We start from the raw sequence: 16720 nt of genomic DNA on the forward strand, positions 1-16720 counted from the left end.
TACCGAATAATCGGACGATTTTTTTTTATTTATTTATTTATTTATTATTTTTTCTTTCTTTATTTGTAATAATGACAATTACAACAATACTGAATGAACACTTATTTTAACTTAATATAATACATCAATAAAATCAATTTAGCCTCAAATAAATAATGAAACATGTTCAATTTGGTTTAAATAATGCAAAAACAAAGTGTTGGAGAAGAAAGTAAAAGGGCAATATGTGCCATGTAAGAAAGCTAACGTTTAAGTTCCTTGCTCAGAACATGAGAACATATGAAAGCTGGTTGTTCCTTTTAACATGAGTCTTCAATATTCCCAGGTAAGAAGTTTTAGGTTGTAGTTATTATTGGAATTATAGGACTATTTCTCTCTCTACGATTTGTATTTCATATACCTTTGACTATTGGATGTTCTTATAGGCACTTTAGTATTGCCAGTGTAACAGTATAGCTTCCGTCCCTCTCCTCGCTCCTACCTGGGCTCGAACCAGGAACACATCGACAACAGCCACCCTCGAAGCAGCGTTACCCATGCAGAGCAAGGGGAACAACTACTCCAAGTCTCAGAGCGAGTGACGTTTGAAACGCTGTTAGCGTGCACCCCGCTAACTAGCTAGCCATTTCACATCGGTTACACCAGCCTAATCTTGGGAGTTGATAGGCTTGAAGTCATAAACAGCGCAATGCTTGAAGCTCAGCGAAGAGCTGCTGGCAAAATGCACAAAAGTGCTGTTTGAATGAATGCTTACGAGCCTGCTGCTGCCTACCACCGCTCAGTCAGACTGCTCTATCAAATCATAGACTTAATTATAATATAATAAACACACAGAAATACGAGCCTTAGTTTCTGGATTCGACCATATTAATGACCTATCATTTCGAAAACAAAACGTTTTTCCTTTCAGTGAAATACGGAACCGTTCCGTATTTTATCTAATGGGTGGCATTCCTAAGTCTAAATATTCCTGTTAAATTGCACAACCTTCAATGTTATGTCATAATTACGTAAAATTCTGGCAAATTAGTTCGCAACGAGCCAGGCGGCCCAAACTGTTGCATATACCCTGACTCTGCGTGCAATGAACGCAAGAGAAGTGACACAATTTCACCTGGTTAATATTGTCTGCTAACCTGGATTTCTTTTAGCTAAATATGCAGGTTTAAAAATATATACTTCTGTTTATTGATTTTAAGAAAGGCATTGATGTTTATGGTTAGGTACAGTCATGCAACGATTGTGCTTTTTTCGCAAATGCGCTTTTGTTAAATCATCCCCCGTTTGGCGAAGTCGGCTGTCTTTTGTTAGGAAGAAATAGTCTTCACAGTTTGCAACGAGCCAGGCGGCCCAAACTGCTACATATACCCTGACTCTGTTGCAAGAGAAGTGACACATTTTCCCTAGTTAAAAGAAATTCATGTTAGCAGGCAATATTAAATAAATATGCAGGTTTAAAAATATATACTTGTGTATTGATTTTAAGAAAGGCATTGATGTTTATGGTTGGAGCAACGTGTACCTAAGCGATTATATGCAACGCAGGACAGGCTAGATAAACTAGTAATATCATCAACCATGTTTAGTTAACTAGTGATTATGATTGTTTTTTATAACATCTTTAATGCTAGCTAGCAACTTACCTTGGCTTCTTACTGCATTCGCGTTACAGGCAGGCTCCTCGTGGAGTGCAATGTAAAGCAGGTGGTTAGAGCGTTGGACTAGTTAACCGTAAGGTTGCAAGATTGAATCCGCGAGCTGACAAGGTAAAAATCTGTCGTTCTGCCCCTGAACAAGGCAGTTAACCCACCATTCCAAGGCCGTCATTGAAAATAAGAATGTGTTCTTAACTGACTTGCCTAGTTAAATAAAGGTAAAAAATCTGATTGTTATGAAAACTTGAAATCGGCCCTAATTAATCGGCCATTCCGATTAATCGGTCTACCTCTACACTGAATATTATCATCAGTTGAGCTCTATCTAATTCTACAAACAGGGATGTTGATTTGGTGCCCATGTAATCCACTGTTGTTAACACTGTGTGGTTGGCTTGCAGACATCCTCTTACCCTGTCTGACTTGCTGGACATTTTTCTGGCACATTATTTCATTTATCCTAGTCCTACTTTTTGTCCTGCTTATTAAGTTAATCCAATATTTTACAGCACAAGTTCACGGGATATGATTGATATGGATAAAAAAAAAGTTTAACAGTGAACTTTGATTTGCCCTCTAGTCACCTGCTGGTGCTCTCTCGGCTGTGATGTTCACGTGCCTGCCATGCCGTTCACTCATAAACTCCGTTGTGACTGACTGCCCTACAAATATCTCTCTCTTGTTGAAACTCCACAGACTTTCTCATTGTTGTGTCAAATTAAGCTTCAATCAGTGGCACAATGGCAAAAACATAGTCTGCAATGTTCTCCTAAGGGTGTCTGAATGCTGGAAAGCACTTGTGGGCCACCTCTGGTGAAAGTGTCATGTTCACCCTGTGGCTGGAAACCTAACATGCAGACCACACAGCTCATGTCGCAAAAATAAATGTACACATACATGTTATTCAATCATTGCACACTGCTCGCACGAGCCAATGAGCGTCTACTTTGCCAAGCGCTAAAATAGAAGTCAGATCTATTTGTGACGCTGAACGGGGTGCAAGTCCTGCCTCTCCCATCTCCTCATTGGTTTATAGAAGTAGATACCCACGTGGGTGATTGAAAGATGAACTGAGGTCGGTCAGTCAGTTGTGGTAATACACCTATGAAAGTTAGATTCCAATCGCCATATAAAGTCCAAAGAAGAAAAAGCCTGTAAGGAGGAGAGATGACTAGAAATGATTCGGTTGACTGTTTTATATGTGGATTAATTGTCAGAGAAGAGGATCTTGTGCATTTCAGGTAAAATAACAACTCAACGTTTATATCCCAGGACAAATTAGCTAGTGACAGCAAGCTAGCTAAATAGGACAAATTAGCTAGCAACTGCAATCTAGCAAGCTAAATTGCCATAATTGTTTAATGCTTTTTGACCTGTCCCCAAATTAATATAATTGGTTCAGAGTTTGTTTTGATATTTCAACCTGCGTGTTGTGATCGCGTTTGGTGTGGGGGGACAAAATTAATTTGAGGACGTCCGGTTTGGGCATGGTGTAAGTGTGGATCATGTACAGTTGAAGTCGGAATTCATGCACAAAGTAGATGTCCTAACCGACTTGCCCAAACTATAGTTTGATAACAAGAAATTTGTGGAGTGGTTGAAAAACAAGTTTTAATGACTCCAACCTAAGTGTATGTAAACTTCTGACTTCAACTGTATATGTGGTTGGAGTTGGCGGCATCCTTCCGTAAGGCCCCATATTTATGCCTGGAGTACAGCTCCAGATTAGAGTAGTGTAACTCCGACGGCCCACTCCGCTCAGCCCCTTTGTCAGTCTTATAGAGCTTCATATCAGCCAGTATAGTCCCATTGCTGCAGCTGCCATTCCCACCACCGCGGGGAGTCTCTGCTCCAAGGAGTGTGTCCATGCTGGGAACTGGGGATGTCTAATTCCAACCTGCATCAATAGGTGCAATAGAGAGGGGGACGTGTCATCATGCTCGGAATCAGAGAGTCAACCAGGAAACAGGGACACAGTCCCACAGGCAGGCACAAGGAGTGATTGCTCTCTGTCAGATTTCTGTTTGTATCACGGAGAGGGATTTACAGAGAGAGGAGGAGACATACAGAGAGATAGAGACTGAGAGTGGAGGAGGAGAGGGAGAAAGAGGAGCGGAGAAATACAGAGGGTAGTACTACAAACGTGAGGAAGCCACTAAGTCTCAGCTTAATGTGGTGTGGCAGGTCTCTCTCTCTCTCTCTCTCCGGCTGTGGAGACATGCTCTGCAAGTATGGACTCTTCCTTTCTCAAGACTCACTGCAAATTCAGCTCACATGTGTTGCTACTGCTGGTGAGGACTTCATCTTCAGAGGTCTCTCTTTTCTCTCAGCTCCCTTCTTTCTCTCCTCTCTCTCTTCTCTTGCTCTCTCTGTATCTCTCTCTCAAAGGAGCACAGGGCTTTAGACCTCTAAATTGCAAATGGTATTTGTCTTATTGGGTCAATGATGAGGGACAATGAGTGGTGAACCAAGTGGTTCATCAATTACCCACAATGCACTGGCCATTATCTGACTGGCCGCCACAGACTGCACATTCCACAGTGGTGTCATCTCTTATCCCTCTCTCCCCCCATTCCTCTCATCCATCCATCCCCCAGTTAACCTGTCCCTCACTGGGAGAATAATGATAGCCTGCTGAAAGGTCAGCACGCTCTAATTGAGTTGTTAATCTATGGTTGGCAAGGTGATGACATTTCCAGCGTTGTCCCCGTGTCACCAGGGCCATCCCTATAGCAGGCCAGAGACACGTACACAGGAGGAGGAGGCCAGCAGTGACTACTGACTGACTGACAAGGCTGCTCTACTTCTGGCCTGCTTTTAGGATGTATGGCTGGGCAGCTTGTCAACAAGGCCAGGCGTTTGGTGTGTGTACATCATTGTCCCTTAGCACAATTGTCACAGTTTTGGATCGAAGTAGCACCTCATTGAGTTGTTTAAAGCTTATTGAGTAAATGTGTACTTTCCTTTCTCCCTTTGTGAACAGGTTTCTTTGCGCTGTCTCTCTGACTGTTTTGCCATAAGTGATTAGCCTGTTTGGAGATTTTGCAAATACTTACACTATATTTCTCATGTTTTCCAGAAAATTCTGCAACTTCTACCAGAAAAAATCTACAGTCGGTGGCAGTTTCACAGTATAGGTATGTACCACTTAATTAGCTGTTTCTAAGTTTGTACTTACAGTAGTTTAGCGTGCTTGAATAGGCCTACACTGCTAAGGTATGCATTCTTCTGCACGGTACAGTAGTCAAAAGCCTGTTCTCTCCCCTCCTGCTGCTACAACCACCAAAATAAACCACGGAAGCACAGATTATCAGCACCACCCCGCCCGCTTAAACGGTTCGTGTAAGAAGAAAATAATTAGGAGTGGAAGGAGAAGTAAATGAAAAATGCAAATGACATCCAATTTGCATTTCAAATTAGGTAATTGAATTATGCTTTGTTCGGTTTCATCCTCGCGAGCAGGAGGACCCTCGCAACCAGCAATAACCTCAATTATAATCTTCTGTTTGTCAGTCGTTTCGCAGCTAAAGCGGTAAGACATCCAATCACCCCTGGGGCTTATTACTCCAAATATGGAGGCTCATCCCCCCTCGGCAGTCCCCAAACACGCACCCTGCTCCCCAGTCCATAAATCACCAGCTAAAACCTGTCTCTCCTTCCCTCACCCTTTTAGGAAAGTCCCCCTGCTGCTTGCAGCACACATCATAATTCAGCTGCTATTCCGTGGGATGCTCTCCTGGTTGTGTAGGTGTTTGAATAGAATGCTTGAACGGTGAAACAGCACCACTGGTTTCCCCAGGCGCATTTGTTAGTGTTTTTGTTTTCCTGACTAAACGAAGGTGACAGCGTACAAACGGAGGTGAGCAGTGTGGTAAAACAAATTGCGGTACATATTCTGCTGTTCTATCGCGGGTGCAATGATGTCCGAGGAAAAAACTGTATTCGTTGTTTACAGTACCTTCTTTGTTGAGGGGAGAAAAAAATGTTAGACTCCAGCCACCTAAATCATAGACTGTTCTCTCTGCTACCACATGGCAAGCATTACCGATGCACCAAGTCTGGAACCAACAGGACCCTGAACAGCTTCTATCCCCAAACCATAAGACTGCTGAATAGTTAGTTAAATAGTTAACCAAATAGCTACCTGGATTATCTGCATTTTTGCAGATAGTCTGCATTTTATCCTGTTGCCTATTCACTTTTTCCTACCTCATACCCCTGCACGTAGACTCAGTACTGGTACCCCGTGTATGTAGCTGAGTTATCATTACTCATTGTGTATTTATTACTACTTTTATTAATGTGTTTTACTTTTCTGTTATTTCTCTATTTTCTTTCTCTCAGCATTGTTGGGAAGGACCCGTATGTAAGCATTTCACTGTTCGTCTACACCTGTTTGCAAAGCATGTGAAAAATTAAATTAGATTTGATTTAAATATTCCAAATGGACCTGGCAGTTTCACCATTATGGATTCCCGCTTTAAGGAGTCACCTCTCACCTAGACAACTGCCTACTATTGACCCTACTGCCCACAGTGGGTAGATGACAATGATTATAATTAGAGAGGACGACCGGGAGCTGTGGAACTCCTACAGTCAGATCCAGTAAGACAGGCCCCGGTGGTGTGTTTCAGTGATCCCTCCACGAGTGAAACAAGCATTTACACAGACCATTACCTGGTAGAAAATTGATCTCGATCCATCTTCCTCTCTCTCTCTCTCTCTCTCTCTCTCTCTCTCTCTCTCTCTCTCTCTCTCTCTCTCTCTCTCTCTCTCTCTCCTTCCCTCTCATTTCCAATCTCTTGGAGCAATTTTTTCTTTCTTCATTTAGCCAACACAGGGAACGTCATTGATTTAACCTGATGAGTGTCGAACCAGGCATTTAGCAATCAGAGTATTGTCTCATTTGATTACCACAGACCTGATTGGCTTCATAAATGCACACCAGGCAATTGATGTTCATTTTCATCAGGAGAATGAGCAGCCTTCCCTCCCTGACTGGTTTATCACCACCCCCAAGGTCAATATGTATTGATGGAACAGACAGACTTTCTTCTCTCTGTGTTAACTGTAGCTAAAATCTAATTGTATTTGTCACATGCTTTGTAAACAACAGGTGTAGACCAACAGTGAAATGCTTACTTACGGGTCCTTTTCCAACAATGCAGAGTTTAAATTTACATTTACGTCATTTAGCAGACGCTCTTATCCAGAGCGACTTACAAATTGGTGCATTCACCTTATGATATCCAGAGTTAAAGATTAAAATAAATAAATAATAGAAATAGTGAAACGAGGAATACATACACAGTGAAAAAGGAATAACAATAACGAGTCAAAATAATATACAGGAAGTATCAGTATTGAGTTGTTGTGCAGGGTACTAGGTAATAACATGGCTATATACAGGAAGTATCAGTATTGAGTTGTTGTGCAGGGTACTAGGTAATAACATGGCTATATACAGGAAGTACCAGTACCGAGTTGTTGTGCAGGGTACTAGGTAATAACATGGCTATATACAGGAAGTACCAGTACCGAGTTGTTGTGTAGTGTACTAGGTAATAACATGGCTATATACAGGAAGTATCAGTACTGAGTCATTGTGCAGGGTACTAGGTAATAACATGGCTATATACAGTAAGGGAACACCCCCCTGAAATGGACAAAAATGAATGGGATCTTATTGGCACCGTACGAAACATATACACGATGTACAATACCACTCATTTGGACGCCGTTTCATTCAAAACATATAGCAAAAATCCGATAGATGGTGAGCGCGCTGCACCGTAAATTTTCATATTGCAAATGCACATCAAGTCAAGACCCAAGGGTCAAATTTTGAACATTTGAAAAGAAAATCAAAAACGTATCACCCCCTTAAAAAAGTGCTTTCTGGACTGTTGAAATTCTTAAAAAAAAAATTAAGGGGGTCAATTATACATGTATAAGAACTTTATGAACATAATGAACATACTTTTGTCATATTTGATTGTCATTTTTTTTGTTTTACTTGTTAATAAGGCATATGTTTTGTCCAATTCCAATATGATTTCATAGGAAGTCAAAAGTCGAAGTCAAAATTCAGTGAACCATTGCCAAATGCCATAAGAAATGTCCAAATGCAATATGAAAGTATTGAAAGTGCCAAATCAGGATGTTATGTCCATTTGCCATGTACAATCATAGGAAGTCGGTTTCCAAACCCAAAAGTCAGTGAACCATGTACAAATGGCATGTATACTGCCCAAATGATATATAGCACTATGTTAATCCATGAATCAACCTAGATGGTCTATTTGTCATGTATGAAGAGGGAGAATTGGGACTCTGTTGTTTTTTTAACGATTTTTTGAAAAACGTCCAAAATGACCAGGGGCGCCCCCTATTGGATGGGCCCGGGTGGGGGGTGCTCCCGGCCCAACCGTAGGTCCCTTGCTTCACCCTAAAGGCATTAAAAACAAATTTCAAAATGTGCTTCTGGTAACCCATTCCAATCACCAGGTGCACGGCTGTCCATTTGCAATATGTTTCAATGGGCATTTACCATCACGAATTTTACATGCTCAAAAATACTGCAGAAATGCAAAATTGACTGGCCCGGTGCACTCGGGATGGCCGGGCAGTGATAGTGGTTCCTCTCCATCGCTCGTTGTGTTGATTTCATCATGTCCATTTGGTGACGTTTTTTCACTGTTGAATCATATTGCAAATGTACTGTCCATTTGCAATATGTTACAATGGGCATTTACCATCACGAATTTGACATGCTCAAAAATACTGCAGGAATGCGAAATTGACTGGCCCGATTAACTCGGGATGGCCGGGCAGTGATTCTGGTTCCTCTCCATCGCTCGTTGGTGTTGATTTCAGAATGTCAATTTGGTGATGGTCTATGACTGTTTAAACATATTGCAAATGGACAAAAGTCAGTCAGCAAGTCACTGTCCATCAGTCAATTAGATATCATACTGATACAAACTGACACCACACCCACTTTTTGCAACTCGTTTAGAAGCCAACTATCACATATTTCAGAGCAGGCCCAAAATTCCCAGCCCCTTCTGTTTAACCTCTCTGGGCTAGGCGGGACGAATTCGTCCCACCTACGTAACAGCCACTTGCAGCCTGTGGCGCGATTTTCAAAACCTTAAAAATCCTATTACTTCAATTTCTCAAACATATGACTATTTTACAGCTATTTAAAGACAAGACTCTCGTTAATCTAACCACACTGTCCGATTTCAAAAAGGCTTTACAACGAAAGCAAAACATTAGATTATGTCAGCAGAGTACCAAGCCAGAAATAATCAGACACCCATTTTTCAAGCCAGCATATAATGTCACCAAAACCCAGAAGACAGCTAAATGCAGCACTCACCTTTGATGATCTTCATCAGATGACAACCCTAGGACATTATGTTATACAATACATGCATGTTTTGTTCAATCAAGTTCATATTTATATCAAAAACCAGCTTTTTACATTAGCATGTGACGTTCAGAACTAGCATACCCCCCGCAAACTTCCGGGGAATTCGCTAACATTTTACTAAATTACTCACGATAAACGTTCACAAAAAGCATAACAATTATTTTAAGAATTATAGATACAGACCTCCTCTATGCACTCGATATGTCCGATTTTAAAATAGCTTTTTGGTGAAAGCACATTTTGCAATATTCTAAGTACATAGCCCAGGCATCACGGGCTCGCTATTTAGACACCCGGCAAGTTTAGCACTCACCATAATCATATTTACTATTATAAAAGTTTGATTACCTTTTGTTGTCTTCGTCAGAATGCACACCCAGGACTGCTACTTCAATAACAAATGTTGGTTTGGTCCAAAATAATCCATCGTTATATCCGAATAGCGGCGTTTTGTTCGTGCGTTCCAGACACTATCCGAAATAGTAAAGAAGTGTCGCGCGCATGGCGCAATTCGTGACAATAAAATTCTAAATATTCCATTACCGTACTTCGAAGCATGTCAACCGCTGTTTAAAATAATATAATATGAACCTGTTTGAATGGTGTCTGTGAGTATAACAGAACTCATATGGCAGGCAAAAACCTGAGAAGATTCCTTACAGGAAGTGGCCTGTCTGACAAGTTGTTGTTCATCTTGGCTCTTTTTATTGAAGACTGAGGATCTTTGCTGTAACGTGACACTTCCTACGGCTCCCATAGGCTCTCAGAGCCCGGGAAAAAGCTGAATGATATCGAGGCAACCCCAGGCTGAAACACATTTACGCTTTTGGCAAGTGGCCGATCAGAGGACAATGGGCTTAGGCGCGTGCCCCAGTCGACCCCATGCTTTATTTTCTTTCGTCTGTTTACCTAAATGCAGATTCCCGGTCGGAATATTATCGCTTTTTTATGAGAAAAATGGCATAAAAATGGATTTTAAACAGCGGTTGACATGCTTCGAAGTACGGTAATGGAATATTTAGAATTTTTTTGTCACGAAATGCGCCATGCTTGTCACCCTTCTTTACCCTTTCGGATAGTGTCTTGAACGCACGAACAAAACGCCGCTATTTGGATATAACAATGGATTATTTGGGACCAAACCAACATTTGTTATTGAAGTAGAAGTCCTGGGAGTGCATTCTGACGAAGAACACCAAAGGTAATAACATTTTTCTTATAGTAAATCTGACTTTGGTGAGTGCTAAACTTGCTGGGTGTCTAAATAGCTAGCCCTGTGATGCCCGGCTATCTACTTAGAATATTGCAAAATGTGCTTTCACCGAAAAGCTATTTTAAAATCGTACATATCGAGTGCATAGAAGAGTTCTGTATCTATAATTCTTTAAATAATTGTTATGTTTTTTGTGAACGTTTATCGTGAGTAATTTAGTAAATTCACCGGAAGTTTGCGGGGAGTATGCTAGTTCTGAACGTCACATGCTAATGTAAAAAGCTGGTTTTTGATATAAATATGAACTTGATTGAACAAAACATGCATGTATTGTATAACATAATGTCCTAGGTGTGTCATCTGATGAAGATCATCAAAGGTTAGTGCTGCATTTAGCTGTCTTCTGGGTTTTTGTGACATTATATGCTAGCTTGAAAAATGGGTGTCTGATTATTTCTGGCTGGGTACTCTGCGGACATAATCTAATGTTTTGCTTTCGTTGTAAAGCCTTTTTGAAATCGGACAGTGTGGTTAGATTAACGAGAGTCTTGTCTTTAAAATGGTGTAAAATAGTCATATGTTTGAGAAATTGAAGTAATAGCATTTCTAAGGTATTTGAATAACGCGCCACAGGATTCCACTGGCTGTTACGTAGGTGGGACGATTTCGTCCCGCCGGCCCTAGAGAAGTTAACTGTTCATAACAGCCCCTATGACCCCAATTTAAGGTACTTCCGCTTGACACAGGAAGCTGAAAGTGAACACATATCCTCCTTGGGGTAGGCTCTTACAGAATTTTGAGTTTTAAGTCTTTACGTTAAGAACTGACTTATTTATAGAGAGTTGAATGATGGAGTGTTATTTCAGAAAATCACAGAAATCACGTAGAGTTCCGAAACCAACCTTAACGGATTCGTCTGAACATGCCGCAACTGGGTCTTTTTTGGGGAAAAACACACTCCGCTCTCTCCACTGGCTTCCAGTCGAAGCTCGCATCCGTTACAAGACCATGGTGCTTGCCTACGGAGCTGTGAGGGGAACGGCACCTCCGTACCTTCAGGCTCTGATCAGGCCCTACACTCAAACAAGGGCACTGCGTTCATCCACCTCTGGCCTGCTCGCCTCCCTACCTCTGAGGAAGCACAGTTCCCGCTCAGCTCAGTCAAAACTGTTCGCTGCTCTGGCACCCCAATGGTGGAACAAGCTCCCTCACGACGCCAGGACAGCGGAGTCAATCACCACCTTCCGGAGACACCTGAAACCCCACCTCTTTAAGGAATACCTAGGATAGGATAAAGTAATCCTTCTAAACCCCCCCCCTTAAAACATTTAGATCCACTATTGTAAAGTGGTTGTTCCACTGGATATTATAAGGTGAATGCACCAATTTGTAAGTCGCTCTGGATAAGAGCGTCTGCTAAATGACTTAAATGTTAAATGTTAAATTTCTTTGAGCATCACCAATTGTACATTGTACGATTTCTCTTAAATTATGATAGATAAATGTCTGGTTCTTTTTTTCCTGACACCGTAGGTTTATGTACTTTGACGTGAAGCGGTCAAATTAGCGCTCTATTTTCGTTTTTGACCTTTAATCCCAGAAAAATTGCCTTAACTCAAAAAGCGTTGAGGCCTCGACGCCATCTTGTTCAGGGCTAACTGCCCATTATGCCAAACCTATGCTCACCAAGTTTCGTCTTAGAAGTCTTTTCCGTTTAGGAGAAAAGGCCATGTCGTGATTGGTGATGTTTTGTACATTTGCAATATGATTACATTCGCCATCTGGTGGTATTTTCCGGGACAGCGGAAAAATGACCAAAATTTGAACATTTTATAAAACGGAAACCAAATGTCCGAGAGACTTTGTTCGATGACTTCCCGGAAGATCTGGCCCCGGTGCACGGCCCACCGCCGCCGGCGAATTTTACAAACATTCGCGGACGTCTAGTAAGGGACCGTACATTTGCAATATGGAGTTTCTCATCAATCATACAGCAAATGCCAAAATGTTTCCTTCATGTATGTATGTATGTATGTATGTATGTATGGAAGTACCAGTACTGAGTCGTTGTGCAGGGTACTAGGTAATAACATGGCTATATACAGGAAGTATCAGTACTGAGTCATTGTGCAGGGTACTAGGTAATAACATGGCTATATACAGGAAGTACCAGTACTGAGTCATTGTGCAGGGTACTAGGCAATTGAGGTAGTTATGTACATGTAGAAGGGGTGAAGTGACTAAGCAACAGGATAGATAATAGACAGTAAGTAGCAGTGTGTGTGTGTGAGTGTTTGGGTAGAGTCTAGTGTGTGTGCATAGTCAGTGTACGAAAGTTAGTGCAAAAAAGAGTCAATGCAGGTAGTCCAGGTAGCCATTTGATTAGCTATTCAGCAGTCTTATGGCTTGGTGGTAGAAGCTGTTCAGGGTGCTGTTGGTTCCAGACTTGGTGCACAGGTACTGCTTGTCATGCTGTAGAAGAGAGAACAGTCTATAGCTTGGGTGGCTGGAATCTTGGACAATTTTTTGGGGGCCTTCTTCTGACACAGCCTCAGGGCTCTACAGTGCGACCATTTTACTCGCATATGCGCCTAAATATTTTGCTGTGCGAACTCACATTTTCATTAGGACCACCAGTGCACCAAAAAAATCAACGAGATGATGATTGCTGCAGTTTCACTGTACAGCAGCCCCTGAGTACCGTGGAGAGTACACTGAGCGCAGATTCATGACCGTGCACCATTGCTACAAAGAAAATAGCTAGTTGCCTCAAATATTTTTCATTGTGCTCCTAAATTTCTTTGTGTGCAACTTAGGCGCACACGTGCTCCTTGTAAAAAACAAAAAGATCAGCGTAGAGCCCTGCGCTGGAATAGAGGTCCTGGATGGCAGGGAGCTCTGCCCCAGTGACGCACTAGGCCGTACACACCACCCTCTGTAGCGCCTTGCGGTTGGGTGCCAAGCAGTTGTCATACCAAGCGGTGATGTAGCCAGTCAAGATGCTCTCAATGCTGCAGCTGTAGAACTTTTTGAGGATCTGAGGGCCCATGACAAATCTTTTCAGAGTCCTGGGGGGAAGAGGCGTTGTTGTGCCTTCTTCACGACTGTGTTGGTGTGTGTGGACCATGATAGAGCCTTAGTGATGTGGACACAGAGGAACTCTAATCTCTCGACCTGCTCCACTACAGCCCCATCGATGTGGATGTTCAATGTGCAGAGCAATGTCTAGCATCTCTAGGACACATCAGGTGGAAGATATATCTGTTCTGTTGGTGTCAGGATTGTTCTGTTCATGGTTGCTCGCTTTCTGTTTCAGGTTCTATTCTGAAAAAGCTTTTGCACACTGGAAACTCATTCAAGGTAAGAATTGTTGTGAGTTTTCTCACACAAACCCTTACATTTTTCTCCTACATGACTGTGAAGGACACGGAGCAGTCTGATCCTGTTCTGTGTATAGTAACCTGTCCCCTGTCCTCCTGCCTGCAGATCAGATGTGAGGGAATTCGTCTGTTCCTGCTGTGGCTGCAGGCCCTGCAGAATAACTGTGCAGAGGAGCAGTTCCTCATCTTCGCCTGCCTGGTGCCAGGCTTCCCTGCCGTGCCCTCCACCAGAGGACCCTGTACCCTGGATACCATCATCTACAACCCTTTCTCCAACCCACCCGATGGTGAGACCCCTCAACGTCACACAAACACTCAAACCTCCTTAGTGCCCCCCCCCCCCCCCCACCCCTCCATCTTCTGGTCCCCTGCCTCTACAGCTGAATGTGTCCCAGCTTGTTTTCAAGTCCTATTTCAGTACCAACTGGAAGTTGTGCAAATTGAGCTGGTACTGTTGACTGTAATTGTCTGGGTCCTGGGGAATTACACTGATTATTTCATGAAGTAGGCTGCTGGGGTCAGATGAAGGTTGTCCTCACTCCTCAGAAAGTTTACAACTGTTTTGTTATTAGTAATATAGTGTTCATCAGTGTGTGTCTATCGCTCTCTTTCCCTCTCGCTCTCTTTCCCTCTCACTCTCTCTTTCTCTCTCTTTCCCTCTTGCTCTCTTTCCCTCTCTCTCTTTCCCTCTCGCTCTCTTTCCCTCTCTCTCTTTCCCTCTTGCTCTCTTTCCCACAACAGCCAAGGTGGTGCCTGAGGAGATCACCCCACTGGTGCCAGCTGTGCCAGGGGAGAAGCTGGCAGACGACCAGACCTGCTACATCCTCCAAACCCTGCTCAAGTTCATGGTTGTCCAGGTGAGGCTCCAGCTACAAAACAGTCCTATCTAGACAACACTGGCTGAATCTGAATGTGGCCCTGGTCGAATACTTTCAAAATGCATGATCCAATTAAATTAGGTCTTTACTGTAAAACAAAGTAAGGGATCCAGTACAGAGCTTGTCTGGGACTCTTGTCTGGCTGAGTAGTGACTCGGTGTGTCTCTTTGTGTCCGAAAGGCGTCTAGTTTAGAGTGGAGGAACAAAGACAACCAGGACACCGGCTTCAGGTTTCTCTTCAGTCTGTTCAAGAAGTACTACCTTCCTCACCTCTTCCCCTCCTTCACCAAGCTCACCAACCTCTACAAGCCACTTTTAGGTAGGTGTCTGAGTCTGAGTCTGGGTGAGTGTGGGTTTTCCCTTTACCATGAGCAGTCTATTATACTGTCATGTGAATATGGGACCATTTGCACTTCTGTTGAGATGCTTCATGTGTAACTTTACTCTCTTTCTCACATATTGCTTTTTTTTTTTTTTTGCGTGTCGCAAATAGGATATTAGTTACCCTCCTTAGAAACCGCTTTGGACGGGGGTGGAGTATCATCTTCCTCTGAACCACTTCTGTTGTGTAATTGCAGCAACAGGCCTTGACCAAATCCAAAACTTGACTCACAAGCTAATTACTACAGTAAATACACATATATTCCTGAGTTAGGCCATTTAGATGTCTTGTCATGAACCTGAAGCTTTTCTCCATCTCCCCTGTTGTAATGATGTATTCTCTTGTCTAAGGGTGAATTACATCCATTTTTTGGGCTAATTGCCAGTTATTTCAAAGGTATTGAAGCCATGTTTAAAAGGGGGTTTCATGATGAATTATAGTAATTAAAATCCTTTGACACAATAACCTGGTCCATGAGGCTGTGGTTCACTGTAATTATCATGGTACATTCAGGTCAATGACTTTCTGGGCTGAATTAAAAATGTTCATATGATGGCCAGTCTTAGCTGACAGTGAAACCAAAGAGAGCAGTGCATTTGAATCTTGTGAAATTATCCACCCACTTTCTGTCTCTTTATCCCCCTCCCTTTCTGACCTCTCGCTCTCTGTGTATCTCTGTCTCTCTGTCTATCTCTGTCTCTCTGTCTATCTCTGTCTCTCTGTGTCTCTCTGTGTCTCTCTGTCTCTGTCTCCTCTCTCTCTCTGTCTTTCTCTCTCTGTCTTTCTCTCTCTGTCTGTCTCTGTCTCTGTCTCTCCTCTTCCCCAGACCTCCCCCACCACAGACCAAAGCCTCTGTATGTCCCAGTGACCCGTAATAACGAGAGCACGTTCTGTACGAGGGACCAGTACCTAGCTCCCCGTGTGGCCTTTATCACCTGGCTGGTCACCTTCTTCCTGGACAAGAAGTACATCAGCACCCCCAGCGCCAAGAACGGGACGAACGAGGTCATCCCCAAACTCATCCAGGTAGGTCCACTGTCGTACACTGTACTGTCACCCAGGTTCAGTTTGACACCATGCAGAAAAGATTGAATGGTCAATTCGAAGGAGAGGTTTGGAATAATTTTTGTTTAACAACGGTTACTTTTGTGTTTGTGTTAGTTTTTATAATTTATACTGGAATCCAGCCCTAAACCCTCTCTACCTCTCACTGGTACTCTGTCCAAACCCTGGCCGTATATTCAGACTGTGACTGCAGGCAGTAGCAGTCAGGAGAAGGAGAGGGATAAAGACCGTGGTGGTAGTGAGGGGGAGCCCAACGGCCCCACAGAGCCAGAGAAGAGCCACTCTAACAGTAGCACACTATCTGACCGGCGCCCCAGCGACTCCAGCCTGTGCAGCATCGACGAGGAGCACCGCAGCGTCTACGACATGGTGCACGGCATCCTGCTGTCCACAAGGGACAACATCAACTTCGTCAACGAGGTCTTCCACCAGGTACAGCCCACAGAGAGATGATGGCGAAGAGATTCCATGTGATTCAATGAGCGTATAAACTATGCTTTTCTCTTGCAAGGGTAGTTTTAGTTGTGAAGCTGATTTCCTCTCATACTCTGCTAGCTTTTAAACATGATGCTGAAAGGAGACCATGTTATGTTATTAGTTGTATTGTACTGCTCTCTAGTGGAAAGACCCTCTCACTACATCAACGCTGTCATCTTAGTTGGAGCAAATTAAATAAAGAATTGGAACGTTTGTCCTTAGCAACCACATC

The 16720-nt window shown here is 42.9% G+C and overlaps 1 protein-coding gene across 6 annotated transcripts in view; it reads left to right on the forward strand.

Annotated features, from left to right (window-relative positions):
- Positions 1-16720, forward strand: part of LOC106577869 (ral GTPase-activating protein subunit alpha-2) — a 215601-nt gene that overhangs the window by 69341 nt on the left and 129540 nt on the right. For all 6 annotated transcript variants that reach the window (XR_006769182.2, XM_014156501.3, XM_014156319.3 and 3 more), the window contains 7 exons: positions 4735-4792; positions 13623-13666; positions 13793-13973; positions 14428-14543; positions 14745-14883; positions 15773-15972; positions 16192-16443. Coding sequence is in view for 5 of the 6 variants with exons in the window: in XM_014156501.3 (XP_014011976.2) it covers positions 4735-4792; positions 13623-13666; positions 13793-13973; positions 14428-14543; positions 14745-14883; positions 15773-15972; positions 16192-16443 (990 nt within the window). In the remaining variant the exon portion in view is untranslated. The remainder of the gene's footprint in view (positions 1-4734; positions 4793-13622; positions 13667-13792; positions 13974-14427; positions 14544-14744; positions 14884-15772; positions 15973-16191; positions 16444-16720) is intronic.

The sequence above is a fragment of the Salmo salar genome, chromosome 01, assembly GCF_965601325.2.
Source record: "Salmo salar chromosome 01, fSalSal1, whole genome shotgun sequence".
Taxonomy (NCBI): Eukaryota; Metazoa; Chordata; class Actinopteri; order Salmoniformes; family Salmonidae; genus Salmo; species Salmo salar.